Below are 18,168 nucleotides of genomic sequence, written 5' to 3' on the forward strand. Positions count from 1 at the left end.
GCTTTGTTATTTGTAAGTGTCATTCTAAAATCCTATATCAGAACGACATGCACATCAAATAGAAATTTATATAGACTACATGAAACTGTATCTATAAAATGATCACTATTTCTTCGAATTCGTTATGACATTCTAAAAGTCTAAACAAATAAAAAAACATTTACATGCTAAAAAATACAAATTCTGGGATATACCTGTAAAGAACTTTAAACGCCCACGTCGTATTTTCCTTCTCTTTTTTAAGAAATAATAAATAAATGGGAATTACACCAATATGATTAGATAACACGGATAAAAAAAAATCGATTTGACACATATTGATCAACATGATCAAATACAGAAGACGATATTTCCTCAATACACTTTTTATTTATTTTTAATATCACTTCCTTAAAACATAAATAATAATCGCATGTATTGCCTAATCCACTCAACAGCAACACGACGAACTCAATTATAGGTCTAGTAATGGATTTTATCAAAATCGATTTCAAACCAGGAAGTAAATTACATTGGCTAACAATAAATACAAGGTAGTCGGTTACAGATCAGTGCACTCTTCCGTATTGACATGCAATTCAACTCTCCTTTCGCTTTAGTCAAACTACGCTATATTCTTTGAATAATGAACAGAGTTTCTACTATGTTACGGATTTATTCAGTTAAGAAAAGTTAATATATTTTTTTCAATGTTTGACATACATTGGACAGTTGTAAAGTTACTATTTCAGTGGACTAATAGTATGGTAGTACCAATAAATGCTCTGTTTGCCGTTTCACTTTCTGTTAATGTGTGTACTATATTATACTGTGCTTGTGAACGTTTACAAAAATGCTTAAAAGACCGATGTTGCTGTGGGCCGAATCACTGCATCGTTCATATATGTCAAATATATCAGGATAAAACACAAGATCTTTCTAAAGCGTAAGTTTCAATTTAACTTATATTAATAGACTAGGATATTGTTCCGAGTTTTTCTTTTTTTCTTTCTTATGAAGATTTGGTTTATATGCTACATTTTGTACTCTGTTTATTGACCTCACCTGTTTCATCATTTGACATGTATTGTTTTTGTAAACAAAACAAATAAAACTGGTTTTTTTTCTAACGAGTGCACAATTTAATTTACTTTTTGTATTAATATGTATGACAAATAATTCGTAGGATGGATACCCATACTTGCACCACAGATCAATATCAAAATTATTAGTTGATCCAGAGGGGGGTGGACGATCAATGCATTTGAATGGGAGAATATAGTTGGAACCCCTCCCCCCTTTACTCTTGGTTGGGAACCCCCCTTTTAGAATGGCTGGATCCGCCCCCTGATCAAAATGATTTGATAGATAAAAAAAAAAAAGATAAAAAAAAGTAAACAATACTTGAAGTCTTCCACTCCACTTAGTGGTCCGACTGCTTCCCTCACCCTCCCCATTGTCATCTTTTTAAAACATGTTTATCTTTTCTGAACACCAGGAGACCAAACTAAAAGATTGTGTTTTGAACTTCTATCAACTTCTTTAAAAAGGCTATTCCTGTCAATCGGGAATTTCCCTATTATGGAAATGGATAATGATCATTTCATTAAAACAGGTGGTGAGGGTGGGAAACGAGGATGTTTAATATTTTTCCCATAGAAAATGTCTTTTAATTTTCCATTGCATGCAAGGTATACTTGTCTTATTTTATCTATTCTTGGTGTCCTTTATAAAGCGTTGTGGAGCATTGCTTGATCTGTATATATCCTTCTTTATTTGTTTTCTTTTAAGGGGGTCGTAATAACGTCGTTTCGGCTCTTTTCCTAAAAGACCACTGTCTAGGCTATTCTTGGGTTTAATTATTTTGAAGGACTCTTTTGATATTCCTTTTTTTTCCTTTTCATGTGCAACTTCCTTACTGATTCATTTGCGTTTCCCTTTTATACAGATTCAATTTTGTTTTTATAAAACAGATTTCTGTCGAGCCCACCTAAGTTCTGCTTTCACACGAACGAATATTCCTTAAGGGGTCGTATAAATGTATGTACTTGTCAGACCATCACCTGATTTACTTCAGTACAAAGTAATTCCTTTGACACCATTCATTAGATTTATTTACTTTTCTACATTAAATTAATACTTTTTGATAAATTAAGTTTATGTCATCTCAGGTGAATATAGTGATTATTTTCACAAGTTACGGAAATAGTTTATAATGAATAGACTTACAAAATGTAGCTCACGATTTAATGGTCAGTGCAATGATTTGGATTATACTATACAAATCATTGGTCAGTGGTCAACATTTCGTCCTATAATAATACTTATTAATAAGTTTAAGCCTAATAAGATAGAATAATAAATCTATATTGAAACCCGTCTTTATATTTGTACAAATGCTCTAAAAATACGTCCAGTTTTGAAATTGATTACTTTAAAAGTATAGTTATAGTACTATATATATCCAACTAACTCTATTTCATTTTTCAAAATGTGATCTCAGTGACTTGAACTTTTGTTTGTTTATACTATTTCTGTCACTAATTTTAACAGACAACAGAAATTTACTGGCAGATATTCCAAATAAAACATTGTTTTAAAGCAGGATTTGATTATATAAGCTGAGTTTCTTTAAGTCAAGTTTAAATCTCGAAGGCAGTTGTGTAGAATAATTTGCTTATTTATTTCCTATCCACGCATGTGAAAGTTTCAATTTTTAAACGAAAAAAGAATGACTAATTTCATTTTTTTGGTAAAAACATTATAAAACGTTTTGTCAAAATCAGTTTAAATTGATGGTATTTAACATTGAAAGACACTTTGAGAATATTACGCCCTTTATTATTCTTGGTCATATTTTGTAAACAGACATATAATGAATTATACACACCAATGAAAACGCTACCCAACAACACACGTTTCAACTAAAATTTGGTCACCGTACGTTTTTCAACGATTTTCAGTGATCAGTTTTACTTTATATTTGTAAATTTGAAACCATATTTTTTTTTAAAATAATTTAGATGTGTACATTTCATATAAAACAAAATTTGTGTTCATGATGTTAGTTATAATTATAACGTATAATATTAGTAGTCTGTATAGATTTGTTTATAATATGTTACGTCGCCAATTATAGAAATTATAGAAATTATAATGAACAGATTGTTTCACAGATGATAGAGGATATGTTTCTTATGTCGCAACTACAATCACACTCCTCTTCCCGAATGTGACCTACCGAATTTGATTTTCTTACATGAGAAACAAAATGGGTGCCATCTGTGTTTAGTACCCTTCCGTAACACAATCAATCATTCCACTTGTAGTAGGGTTTGTGTTGATCTGAAAGGTCAGCTAGTAGGCTGGGTAAAGATATAATCATAATATTTGAATTGAACCTTTTTGCATGCAGTCTCGATAGATTGCTTTTTCTTAACAAGTTTTAACTGATATTTATCCGACCTGGTAAATGAAACCAACGGTCTGATTTAAGGCGACTGCATTAAACGAAAAACAGCACCTTTTTATTAGATTACTTTTCCTCAACCAGTCATGATACTCCATATCGTATCAAAGTATCCCTTTTTATAAGTATACTACCTAAAACCAGTTTTACTCCATCTAGTTTCGAAGTATCTCTTTTTATTCAAAACAAAATCAATATACATGTATTGCACAAGATGTTGCCATATACAAATCGGAAATATGCTGACCTTATAAAAAGCCTATATATTTACATCTGTTAAGTTAAGAAGTTATAGCAAAAATACGTCGCTCTACTTACTGTTGATATATAACTTGTCTATTGATCTTCCGTTAAAAAGATAAAGGTAAATTACGTACTTTTTTCTGGGTTTGAATTTAAATATGAATAAGAAGATGTGGTATGAGCGCCATTTAAGTATGTTCTCTCCACATGAAGATAAGATATGTTTTGTGAAGTTTGGAAATTCGTCCGAAATTGTTTAAATTATTTTCTACCCTAAAGAGATTTAAAATTAACTATAAGGCGTAAACCCTTGCCCACCATCAAATACCGTACGATGACTATTTTATATGTATAGTTTTTCTGAACATTTGTTGTAAGGTCGTGATTGCTTTCTCTATTTCAATGTTCTAATAAAATTTAGATTTATTAATAGAAAATATTATCAAATTAATTAAACAAGTATTTTAACAATGGGATTTACAACTATAAGAGTTTAATACTAGTAATAAGTTGCATTGGCTTTGCTGAGAATATTGACAAATCTTAGTATTTATACAGTTTCTTTCAAAAATATATTAAAAAATTTGCTTAAGCAATGGATTTCACTTTTATAAGAATAATGTTATAAATGTCATTGTATGAATTGATAAAATCTATGACGTGTGTATAACAGAATGAAAATTGATGTGTTTTTCTCTCTTTTCTCCAATAAACGATTTCATGACAATATGCTGTAATTTGATCAAAAAGTATTAACCTTTGAGAACGCGGAAGTGTGTTTCCAATAAATCAATATGATAAAAGTTCATTTCTCACAGAATAAATACTTCAGCAATTGAATGATAAAATAATGTCGATTAATTGATATGGTTAAAAATAACACAGTACAGTCGATATATAACTAAACTTATCAATGATGGAAACCACAAATTAACTTCACAAACTGTTTCTAGTCTCTCAATCAGTTTTTTAATTCTATCCAAAGATTTTATTGTTTAAGCATTCAAACATTGGATAAAGTCTCAGCCTATATAAATCCTTTTCCATACAAGATTGATAGAATAATACTTGGCTTGTACCTGTAACAATAATTAATACATCATATATAGTCTTACAGTGAGTCAGAGAAGGGGAACTTTAACCCTGTCTCATCTTACGATACCTAGATATTTATTAAACAGTCAGATATATCATGTTAAGGAGGGGTATTTGCGAAAAATACCAGTCGAGAGAATGTTAAATTTCACGAGCTGTAAGATGTATGGTATACCGCCATCTTGGATTGTACAAGCACATTCAAAAATCGGTCTAGTTATTTGGCCAAATCTGCAAACTTGGAAACAGATTTGCAATTTAATGGTTAGACTGTTTATTAATATATAGAAAAATTGTTAATCTATTATATTATTCAAAATATTTTAACAAATATCAAACTTTATGGTTTTTAAAACTATTTTTTCAAATGAGCCATATAAGGGGAGAAAACTCTTTCAGTACAAAATTTATACTGGGCTAATTGGGAAATTTTTAATTTTTACTTGTGGCAAGAAATAAAGTTCGGTGACACCCTCTTTTCTTTTTACTTTCTTAAAACATATTATGAAACCTTTCTTCTCACAATTTATTTCAAAATTCTATCTCATAGAATTTTTTTATGCACTCTTATGTGCTTTTTCATGAACAAACTAACCAAATTAAGGCAAGTTTTAACCACTCATAGCTTGAAAAATAGCACGGTGACCCACACTTTTTATTATATTTTTAAAAAAGCATAGTAAATTCTTCATTTTAGCAAAATATAAGAAAATTCTGTCTCAAAAAACATTTACTTATGATCTACCTTTATTACACCGAATGTAAACGTTCAAAAACGCATTGATGATCGTAACGTTACAAGCATCCAGTCGGATAAAGTATTTTTTGGCAAATACCACGACAGTAAGTATAGTTTTGTGGACCCTCAGACGGTAGTGTATAGAATGCTCTTAGGTTTTGGTCAGCCTTACTGATGGTACTTTCGGTAATAACTATATATAGTGTCTTACATTTCCATTAATAATTGTCAGCAGTATTAGTGACACCTTCGTTAATATAAACTACCAACCAGTAAAGACAAAAAAAAACAGTGATTCTTTAGCTCGAGTGTTGTATACTGAAATTTTGTATTTACTTTGAAAGCAATTTAAGCATTTATATAGTGCAAATTATTGGTTCATTAGTGCCGAAAAGGGGACTTATAGCAGAAAAAGAAAGCAAGACGTACTGCCAAATCCGGTTTAAATTTAAGTATAAAAAACGTATAAAGGTGGTAGATATTGACACTCTTTATACGTTATTCAACACCTTGCCGTGATAGTATCGCAGGTGTCGTGTTGCAAAGCGTTTACATCGATCTTATGCCTTTTCCGGTTGCTGTAATTTTTGTTTGTTGTTTTGTCTACATTTTTAACGAACACGTGATTTTTAATGGCAGCATGACGATGTCTCGACAGTCTCCTGTGTTAAAGTATTATAACCAATTACTTTAAGTTTTGAATTCTGAAAATGCAATAAATTCCAATTTAATAGTTTTTTTGTCGAATGCTTTTCAAATGTTCCAATATAATTCAACAAGGAAAAAGGAAGAAAAATAACTTGTTAATTTACGATGTAAAAAAATGATGCTGATCGATCTACGACTGGCTACATGTGATGATGATGTTATTAGAACAAGCCGAACTGTTTATGATAGCTATAAGGCCAGGAAGTAAATCGTTATTATGTAATATAATCATCATCCCACTGGAAAAAAAAAACAGTGCAGAAAGTTTAAGCTTTGAAATGGTTCTTTCTCTTCCTGATTGAAACTCTTAGTCATAATTTGTGTTCGATTCAGCATAAAATAACAACATCGAAACAAGCGACTTGAAAGCTTTTGTACAAGATGAAATTATCAAATACGTGATGGTCTGGATGGTGTAAATAATTGGCAAAAAGTGCAGAATAAAAGGGGAAGAAATTAAAGAATACAGAAAAATGGGTTATTAGAGTGATTAATGTGAAATATATATAGATAAAGAATAAGATAAAATGCGTAAAAATTTAAGAATAAAGAAATGAAGGACCCCCTCCAAGACTCTCATACATGAATAAGAAGGGCGAACGTTATAAACAGAAACGAAAACGCAATTCTCTGTTTCCCCTTAATACAACAGTTACTGTTTATTTTTTCAAATGTGCAAAATTATATAAAAAAAACCCGCCTTATACCTTAAAGTTAACAGCCAATACACATACAAAATGATGATATATAGGAAAATGTTTAAAATCAACCAGACATAGAAAATCCATTTGCACGAGGTCCATATATCTATTTTTATCTATGTTTATGTTTATATCGTGTTATGTGACCGTCGGTAGATTTCGGGGTTATCTCGGTAGTAAATTAGATGGTGTCTAGACTAAAATACACACAAAACGAAGCTTTATAATATCGAGCCCATGCTCTGTAAATTTTTTTTTGTTTAGACTTTTATTAATTTTGATAAATGTTTTACATTGTTATAAATCTAATACGAGAAGACATTTAGTCAAATCGGTGAATATGAATTTTACAGCAAGTGCCCTTTTATATAATTCAGATATTTAAAAGAATGAATTGCAACTATTTTGCAAAGTTTCTCGGGTTGTTGTCAACGTATACAATGTGTCTTTTCTGCCTTGGCAGTTTTCTATTTGATAAACGGTTGAAGTTTATTTGAGGAATGGCTTATCCGATTTATATTTTGACAAATTAAATCAACGGTTAAATACTCGTACACTTGTACTCGTGCATTTCGAGTATTCTACAAAATGTACAAACATGTATCAAAACCGTCTTAAACATAATACAGATACATAGGAGAACGTTCAAAGTTCTAGCTATTCTATTTTGACTAAATCTTTATTTCGTCATTTTTGGGACCCTTTATTGCTTGCTGTTTGGTGTGAGCAAAGACTCCGTGTTGAAAGACGCAGTTTGACCTATAATGATAGTTTACAAATGTACTATTACAAAGTGTGACTTGGATGGAGAGCTGTCTCATTGGTACTCATACTATACCTATACTATTTTAACGTATGCAAAAAGAAAAATATATTTTTTGTTATATATTTCTGATTTCTAAACAAGAAAAAAGAAAAAAAAACAAATGAATGAATGCTTTTAAGTATATGATATGTAATCAAATGAAGTCTGGTTTAAAAGACTAAAAAAATATTACAAACTCAATTCATTTGATTGAATTTGTAATATTTTTTCAGTCGTTTAGTTGAAGAAAAAAAACAACAGTTGAAAACTAGTACCCAAGTACTCCCAAGTACTCGTGAATTTCAAGTAATTTATAATATGCTTTTAACAGCATTACAATTGGACTAGGAAGTACCTGTTAACCACGTGTAGAAATGTATACTTAAACAGCTAACTTATGTAGCGTCTTTCATTGGAGGTTATACAACGAGGAAGTCACCTATCAGATTATTCAAACCGTTACCATTGTATAAACATTTAATAAAGACACGATCAAAATATTTAAAACACTACTTCTTAGTGCATACACTTAATATATTTATAACTCGATAACGACCAAAAACCAAATACTTCAAGAAAAAAAAAACACCCGAGATTAATGAGGTACTTTCATTAGATAATTATGCGTCGAACCATTGCGGTGTACCAATCTGCACTAAGATTTTTCAATTGCCTTTAAAGAGTTTCCCCATTTATTCCGTCTGGCTGTAGAACGTGATAAGATACAAAATGCAACTAGTTGTTTGTTTCCCATTATAGAATGGTCATAAATCAGCTGTTTAACTTTTACTAAAATGGTCACTTAATTTCTGTTTGCTGGTGAACGTTTCGTCCCCGAGGGTATCACCAGCCCTGTAGTCAACACCGAAATGAAAATCAATTATATGGTCATTTTTATAAATTTCCTGTTACAAAACTTTGATTTTTTCTGACAACTAAGGATTTTCTTTTCCCAGGAAAAAATAACCTTAATATCCGTATTTGGCACATTTCGGAATTTTGGGTTCGCAATGCGCTTCACCTTTTACTTGTTTGGCTTTATAACTATTTTGATCTGAGCGTCACTGATGAGTCTTATGTAGACGAAACGCGCGTCGTGCGTATTAAATTGTAATCCTGGTACCTTTGATAACTATTCACACATTACAGCAGATAAAACAGCTTTATATTGGTGGCTTTATGTCTATTATTTCTTTGCTTTGTACCGATCTATTGAGTAAAACCATGTGCAACAGTTTGTTCTCATATTGTGCTGTAACACCACTGTCCTGTGATAGGGGAAAGTGAGCGCTCATGTTTATATGCATGTTCCAATGTCCCAAGTCAGGAGCCTGTAATTTAGTGGTTGGTTCATTCTGTTATTTATGTGTTCTCGTACATTGTATTGTTGATGGTCATACTGTCACCTATAATGATATTCATGATTTGAACTTTGATGGATCATAGTCTAATTGAGACATTGACTATCATACCACATCTCTAATTTTTATATTCAGATCAACATTTGACGTACCAAACCAAAACCAACATTGCCATGAATTCAAATTCCATTTATACAGTCATTATATCAATTTAAAACTTTTATAGTTTTAGTCGAAAATAGAGAGAATATAAAGTTAAGAAAAAATTATGGTGCATTTGTTTTAGACAATTATAGCATACATGACCTACTGGTCTAGTTTTAAAAACAATGAAGATATAGATATCATCTGATCTCTTGACCTTCACACATTTGCAAGTACTAGGTCTACTAACTTGACTTATCATATCCATGGTTGACACTACGAACCAGGAAATGTCTGAATTATATACTAAACTTTGCTGACTAATAATTTGTACTCGACTATATCTGGAAAAGTCTGACATAGCACACGACTTTGGTTTCCTGAAATAATAATCTAATTAGGATAGCCCCTGATATATGAGTATTTAAAACATGACATAATTTTATATTTATAATAGATGTAATTTTTGCGTTTGTGTCCAGTACCTGTTATTGTGAAACAGTATTTTGTTTCTTTTTAAATTTATTTTGTACTTTCTTGACTGTACCTTTTGTTGGCGCTTTAGACATGCGTATAGATCCTTTTCTTATGTAGAAGGCCTTTGTCATGTGTCGACCAATATATTATTTGGCTTTATTGCGCAGTTCTTGCACTTGCTGTTTCATTGAATGACATTTGTATTCATATTATATGCTTATTTCCAAAACATCTCTTAGTTCTAAGTGCAGTTAAATCGTAGATAAAACACACCATAAAGCTTAACCATTAAGCATCATATTAAAGCCGTGTTTCACTTTTAAAACTGTAGTTGACCACAAGTTAACCTTAATCGAAAAAGTCTCATTGTGCTCTATAGTTTTTATGAACACAAACAGAAAAGACTTGGTGCACTTTTTCTAAAGTCTTCAAGACTGGTGAGGAAAGTTTACATTCGAGTCGAGTACAATTCAGTACAGTTTAGTAAAAGACAGAACAATCGATCAAGCCTAATATGCAGGTCAATAATATACAATTAGCAAGGCAAAGATTTTTAGGTCCTGAGTCTTAGAAATTTGCAAATAAGTAATTAACGGGGACTATGGCCATGCATGTTTAGATTTAAATTGATATTTCTCAACTGCAGTTTCTAAAGTGAAATACAGGTTTAACTTGATCCTGAACGGTTAAGCTTTATAGTATGGTTTATGTTCGATTTAACTACCAGTTTCCCTAATGACAAAAACAATAAACAACAAGACACAACATAGTTATACTACCTCTGACCGACGTTCGTTACAACGAACTTGACACGTATACATGAAATGCATCTTCATACCGGTGATTTTTTTTTAGATCATACTTTGTAACTTTTCCTTTTTTTATTTCAGATTTACAGAACAAGTAACAGTATTAATATCTTCTAGTCTAGCAATCATTGTTATATGTTCTACAAACATTATACGAGTTCCTTTCAGTGGAAATATAGAACAGTCAGAGTCGGTGTTCATTCAAATAGTTTTGGCAATAAATATTGGACGCTACGTATATTTGATTTTACAAGATGCATATCTGTTTCCGCATATTGATAAAGCACGTTTCCGAACGGACACTGTCCATCACGTTGTCACTATTGTCTGCTACAGTGTAATATTGGTGTATAGACAAAACATGCTTCTAGGGATACTTGGAATATTGACTGAATTAAATACATTTCTTGTAGAAGTTACAAAAATTATGAAAACATTAGGACGACATAAAACGAGTATTTACAAAAAAATGTCAGTCGCCAGTTGTGCCACAACCATTGTCTTTCGCGGAGTAATTCCAGTAATATTTTTAATAATGGGGATGTTTCATGAAACACCATTTGTTATGCATTATACAGCTTTGACAGTATTTTTCCTTAGTATTATTTTCTTTTCTGTAATAAATGTGTGGTTAATTCTTTCAACCGTCCAGCGAGTCATAAAAATATATAGCTATAGTGAAACTTTGGAAGTAGGGTATGCACCGGAACACATCCAGTTAGAAAGCTTCCGCAAAAATAATTTAGGATACGAAAGACCATTAGGCAATATCAACATTAATTATGACACCGAGAAATTGAATATCAATAAAAGTATTGACCAAAATTTAATCTCAAAAATAAAAAACGTGTACTTAACACAACGAAGTGATCACAGGGATATTGAGATGAACAATGTCATTGAGATTGATAGTACTCAATCAATAGATTCTTCTAGTCCTGAGCCTAGTCAGTCTACTTCTAATAGAGACAGATCAATACCAAGGAACTCGTGTTTAAACTTACTTCCGGCAACAGAACCGCAGATCGATTTGTCTGTACGGTTTGCACCTAATGTACTGCCTGGAGACAACCTTAACAATTTATCTAGGTCAAATAATGAAAATGAAGAATTCGATTTGCCAATATAAAATAATCTTAATAGTTTGTTATTTTTGTTATGCCATATGTTTGCCATTGGAATTAGATTTGTTAGATATTTCCCAAAAAGAAAAAATAACGTATCACTCGTGTAATAATTTATGTTTGTATAATACTTCCCAAGTAACATGTACCTTTGAAGAATTTTTACATTAATCCTTTTTATTAGAGGCACAGATGACACCAAAAGGGTATTCAAACGCACAAGCCTAAGTCGACGACATTTCAAACTGACAAAACCATGGAAATAATCGAAAAACGAACTATATCGACATTCAACAAAAGTACTAAAAACTAAAAAAAAAAATATGATCACATGGTCATATTATTTTATTTTCACTTTATAAACAATATGCATGAGTCTCTACACGAACAGGTGCTTGAACTATTACGTAATAATATTTCGATATTAGACACGAAATTGAAATTGTTAATCATTCTGGTTTTTTGAAGAGCAATTACTTTGAAAAACCACTTAATAAAAAATATGATGTATACATTAGTTTAAAGTACTTTTGTAATTGTCACACACATTATAAACTGATCAGTGCATTCAACAGAAAAAGACAAACTCCATATTTAATTGGTATTTTCATGCTACTAGCTGCTAGAAGACCCTTGTTAATTTATGTATCATCGTCATTTTGCTTAGTTTCTTTTGTTACCTACTCTGACATCAGACTTGACTTCTTTAAAACTTATTTTTACTATGCATATTGCTGTGTTTGTTTAATCTATATTATCTAGAGGTATAGGGGAGGGTTTAGGTCTCACCGCCTCAGTTTTGCACCTGCCCCAAGTCTATGTTAATCTTGTATGTGTTTTTAATTTTAGTTCATTTATATGTTTAGGCGTTTAGTATGTCGTCCATTTTACTTGAACTAAATCACAATGTTTGTTTCAAGGCCAGCTTAATTCCGCCTTAGGGTGCTGGAGACCCATTGGTGGCCTTCGGCTATTGTTTTACTCTTTGGTCGGATTGTTGTCTCTCTGACACACTTTCCATTTCCATTCTCGATTTTGTTTTTATTTTGTCTCTTTTTTATATTGTTAGTTACGTAAGAGCTTCACTGTTATATATCCTGTGGTCTTCGATGGAATATAAAATTGAGAATGGAAATGGGGAATGTGTCAAAGAGACAACAACCCGACCAAATAAAAAACAACAGCAGAGGGTCACCAACAGGTCTTCAATGTAGCGAGAAATTCCCGCACCCGGAGGCGTCCTTCAGCTGGCCCCTAAACAAATATATATTAGTCCAGTGATAATGAACGCCATACTAATTTCCAAATTGTACACAAGAAACTAAAATTAAAATAATACAAGACTAACAAAGGCCAGAGGCTCCTGACTTGGGACAGGCGCAAAATGCGGCGGGGTTAAACATGTTTGTGAGATCTCAACCCTCCCCCTATACCTCTAACCAATGTAGAAAAGTAAACGCATAACAATACGCACATTAAAATTCAGTTCAAGAGAAGTCCGAGTCTGATGTCAGAAGATGTAACCAAAGAAAATAAACAAAATGACAATAATACATAAATAACAACAGACTACTAGCAGTTAACTGACATGCCAGCTCCGGACTTCAATTAAACTGACTGAAAGATTATGATTTCATCATATGAACATCAGGCACAATCCGTCCCGTTAGGGGTTTAGTATCATACCATCATAACATATATGAGAAGAACATAACCCGTGTCATGCCAACAACTGTTTTTATGTTTGTTTTTTGTTCTTGATCTGCGGTTTGCATGTTGTGTCGATTGTTGTATTATTTGTTTGTGTGTTTTTATGTTATGAATGTTCTAACGTATGTTTCTATTGTATATCTGTCCCGTATAGTGTTTTAGCGAAAATTTAACATTTTCATAAAGCGGGAGGTTTGGCATGCATTAAACCAGGTTCAACCCACCATTTTTCTTAAAATGTCCTACATACCAAGTCCGGAATATGGCAATTGTTATAAAAAAAGTTTGTTTTCTATGTGTGTTGGCGTTTGTTTTTGTACACTTCGGTATTCCTGTTGTTCCTTTGTTTTCCTCTTATAATTAATGTGTTTCCCTCGGTTTCGGTTTGTAACCCGGATTTGTTTTTTCTCAATCGATTTACGACTTTTGAACATCCGTATACTACTGTTGCCTACATTTTCTACCCTGCATTGATATACTATATTGACAATATATTACTTCAATGCTTAAGACATATATAATTACGTATTATACTTGGATATCACTGGAAACTCTTAAAGTCATGCTGTAGAAACATAAAGGTTCTACAAACTGACACATCTTGCTGTTTTGGACAAGTATACATTTTTTATTAATGTGCTTCCAATCATCAATTGACAATTTGTTTCAACCAATTACCAATTATTCTGCATTTTGTTCTAAAGTAAAACACTTTATTAATACATAGATATATGAAGATGTGGTATGAGTGCCAATGAGACAACTCTCCATCCAAGTAACTATTTATAAAAGTAAACCATTATAGGTTAAAGTACGGCCTTCAACACGGAGCCTTGGCTCACACCTAACAGCAAGATATAAAGGGCCCCAGAAATGACTAGTGTAAAACCATTCAAACGGGAAAACCGGTCTAATCTATATTAAAACGAGAAATGAGAAACACGTATGAACTACATAAACAGAGTGAAACGACAGTTACTAATGTACATCAGATTCTGACTAAGAACAGGTGCAAACACATGCATTCTTTATTCACATTTTGCGTTTCATAATATTATATATTTTGGAAAATTCATGTCAATATTGAAAGTTCTGATATAAATTTATTTGTAACACATTAGGTATATGAATCAGCTTATAAAAAGAGCTGATACATTAATATTGTAGTTCACTTTTCATTGACCTTCTGTACTTTATAATCATCAAGTAGTTGTAACTACAACAAAACATACTTATTTTCTGATCTATCTATCCCTCTCTCTCTCTCTTTTTTGAAAACATTTGTTAAAGTACCGTTTCTCTGGGAAAAACCTTGTTTCATAATATATCTAGACCAAACATTATATACTGAAAACCAACAGAAGTACATGTTTTACATTGCGTTATTAAGACGTGCAAATCGTAAATCGTGAATAAAAACATCCACAAATCAATAGTATAACCACAGAACACGTGACGTCAGATATACTAACAGTGCCCAATACATAACATTTAAATATATTTACCTACGAAAGATACCTTAAAACTATATATGCCATGATATTAGATTTATTTGATAATCGTATATCATTTAAATGGTGTTGATGTAACTTTAAGTTTATTCAAATATTTGCCTAGTATATGATAAATTGAAATATGTAGGTTAAACTATTCAAAATTACATTACATTTAATCGATGGTAGCGTTTTGACCAATATAAATTCAAAAGCAGCATAGAAAAAAGTAAAATAACAATAATACCGAACTCCTACGAAAAGTCCCTTATCAAAAAATAATGTCAAATTCAAAAGCTCAAACAAGCCAAACGAATGGATACCAACTGTCATATTCCTGACTTGGTATAGACATTTTCTAATGTAGAAAATGGTGGATTAAACTTATTATTATACATCTTGGTGTAAAATTCCATGCAATCCTGTTTGTACCCAGATAACAAATTTATTTCATATGAAGCGTCTCTTTACCTTTCATACTGTGGAATAAGACTGACAAAAATCTAATGAAAAACTTTCACTACATATTTTTTACACCAATGCTGTTGTGCATTGTCAAAGATTACATTTGTTTGTATTGCTTTATTTTTGGGGATTTCTGATTAACGGAATTTTGGCAAACAATGTATTTTGTTTCCATGAAAACCCCATCATACTAAACGACGATCGCAACACGCTCACTGCAATAAAAAATAAATTCAGATTGTGGTAAGGTCGTGGTATGAGCGGCTTGAAAATGTAAATTTTCGTTGAATTCACGATGTTACTACGTTCTCATAACGCTTATTCATTGATCCCGCTACGATTAAACCACGTTCTCATCATGTATATTCTGCGACCTCACTACGATTATCACGATCTTACTACACTAGTAATGTCCTTACTTCCATCATTTCACGATCTATTCGATTGCAAAATGATCTTACCACGCATTTACCACGATCATACTGCGTTTATACCACGTTCATACCGCGATCCTACTACGATCTCAGCAATAAAGTCAACATCGTGTTCCATATAAATACTGTTCCATTTCTTATATTTCTTATTAATAAGTAGATTTCTCAGAAACAAAACCGTCATGCCACCAAAATCTTAGGTGTGGTGGTATGGGTAGATGTAGAGACATAGGATCCTCTGATACGAACATCTCTGGTGGCATTCTCAGAAATATTAAAGAAGGAAGGTTTATCCTCGATACGTAACTTGTTCATCAACTGATCATACTGACAAAACTGTAGTCTCCTTTCGGTTTATAACCAAGGACGAAACGAACAGGACCTACGCCGTCTAAAGTTTCGTCTGATTCTTCTTCGCTCTCTCACTTAAAATATCATGGCCTTGTCGTTACGATTTTGTATCTGTGATTGTAGAAACATTACATGTCCATGGTTCTACTGAAATTGATGTTTTAAACAAAACCTGGAGAGATTTTATATACTTCATGTGACAATGACAACGAGTAAAACTCGGAATGGTCGAAGGATGAACGTAGTCAGGTTGTACTATTGTCTTGAACAGCGTGGTATAAACGTGGAATAGTAGAAGTTGAAGCGTGGTTGGGTTGCAGTGATAACTTGATGGTCATGGTGAGGTTGTAGTAAAATTAAATCACAAAAATACTTAACTCTGAGGAAAAGCTCAAACGAATGGATAACAGCTGTCATATTCCTGACTTGGTACAGGCATTTACTTATGTAGTTAATGGTGGAGTAACGTCGCTGTGAGATCGTAGCGCAGTATCTTCTACTGATGTGCGATTTCGATACGCTCTCGCTACGATGGTACAATGACCTTTGAGATCTTACGACGACCTACCTGCGCTCTCACTGCGCTTTTCTTACGACCTGATTATGCGCCGACTGCACAACGATTGTTTCGAACATGCGCAATGTTGGTCAACGCACATTACGATTATAAAGACTTTACCACGACCTTACTTCGATCTATACGATCGCACTACGATTGTCAAAATTTGCATTGTTGTCAGAGATCGTAGTATGATTATGGCTTGTGTTACGGGGGTATTATCCAATTATACAAGAAGAATAAGATAGAACAGTTCTAGTAAAGAACTTCCATTACACATTTTTATACTTGGTTTAATTTTTTGGGAGATTTGGAAACAATACTTGTTTTCTTTTTAATTTAGAAATTACAATTTTATAGTTGCCGAACATATTTTGTTTTAAATTTTGGTAAAACAAAAATGTTAAATTTAAAAAAAAATATTTTTTTTTATCATCCTGCATGTTATAAATGTTTTTGTAATTTAAATAACTTGTTTTTTTTAGTTTTTTTTATCTTTTGCAAAATTATTTTATCCCCGGATGGACGGGTGCAAATGTAAACTTTTTTTGCGCGCAAATGTAATGCACCAGTGATTAACTTGGATGGGGTGTTATAAAGGGCGCAGGTTGTAAAAGAAAGGCGAAAGATACCAAAGGGACATTCAAACTTATAAATCGAAAATAAACTGACAACGCCATGTCTTAAAAGGATAAAAAGACTAACAAAAAAAAATCAATTGTCCACAAACCACAACATAGAAAAAAAAGACAGAGCGACATTTACGGGGCGCCGAACGGGGCGCCGAACGGGACTTTTGTGGTTTTGAAATTGAAATTCAATTGTGTGTCACAAAAGTCAATTATGTGTTATTAAGGTCAATTTTGTCTCACCTAATTGAATTTTGCCTAACAAAAATGACTTAAGTGTTTAGGTTTTAATATCAGGTAACAAATGTCAATTGTGTATGCAAATAAGTTTATATTTGCATACCTATTTGACCAAATTAAATGTCATGACAAAAATGAATTTTGTCTTCAAAATGAATTTTGTCTACAAAAATGAATTTTGTCTACACAATGAATTTTGTCAGTACAGAAATTGAAGTTCTCAAAAACAAGTCTGTATCACATAGTTTTGTAAGACGAACACGATCTTGTTTTGACAGAATTGAAATTTGTGTACACAAAATAGATTTTGATTACAAAAAGTTGAAGTCTAATTCGGCTCCCCGTCACCAGAACCCAACCAAAAACCGAGGCCTCCTCAGGTGATCCGGAAGGATAAGCAGTTCAAGCAGTAACAATTTAACTTGACTGTTTAATTAGTATAAGATAGATAACGTAAAGATTATGCACACGTGAGGGGGACTGGCAACTCTCTTTTTTTTTTATCTCCTTATTTATTATCAAGAAAGAATTCAAGAAGCCGTTTGCATAAAATAAAAGAAGAAAAACAAAACAAAACTGACCACATGAGCTCCCTGAACAAGCTTTTCTTTTTTTATGCGCTTAGAAGACACG

At 32.2% G+C, this 18,168-nt stretch overlaps 1 protein-coding gene across 1 annotated transcript; it reads left to right on the forward strand.

Moving 5' to 3' along the window:
• Positions 1-387: 387 nt before the first annotated feature.
• Positions 388-11,675, forward strand: LOC139523276 (uncharacterized). Its single transcript, XM_071317136.1, has 2 exons — positions 388-925; positions 10,612-11,675. Exons 1-2 carry the CDS (start codon positions 690-692, stop codon positions 11,657-11,659), a joined length of 1,284 nt encoding a protein of 427 aa, XP_071173237.1. The 5' UTR covers positions 388-689; the 3' UTR covers positions 11,660-11,675.
• The last annotated feature ends 6,493 nt before the right edge of the window (positions 11,676-18,168 follow it).

Source organism: Mytilus edulis, chromosome 5, assembly GCF_963676685.1.
Source record: "Mytilus edulis chromosome 5, xbMytEdul2.2, whole genome shotgun sequence".
NCBI classification, from domain to species: Eukaryota; Metazoa; Mollusca; class Bivalvia; order Mytilida; family Mytilidae; genus Mytilus; species Mytilus edulis.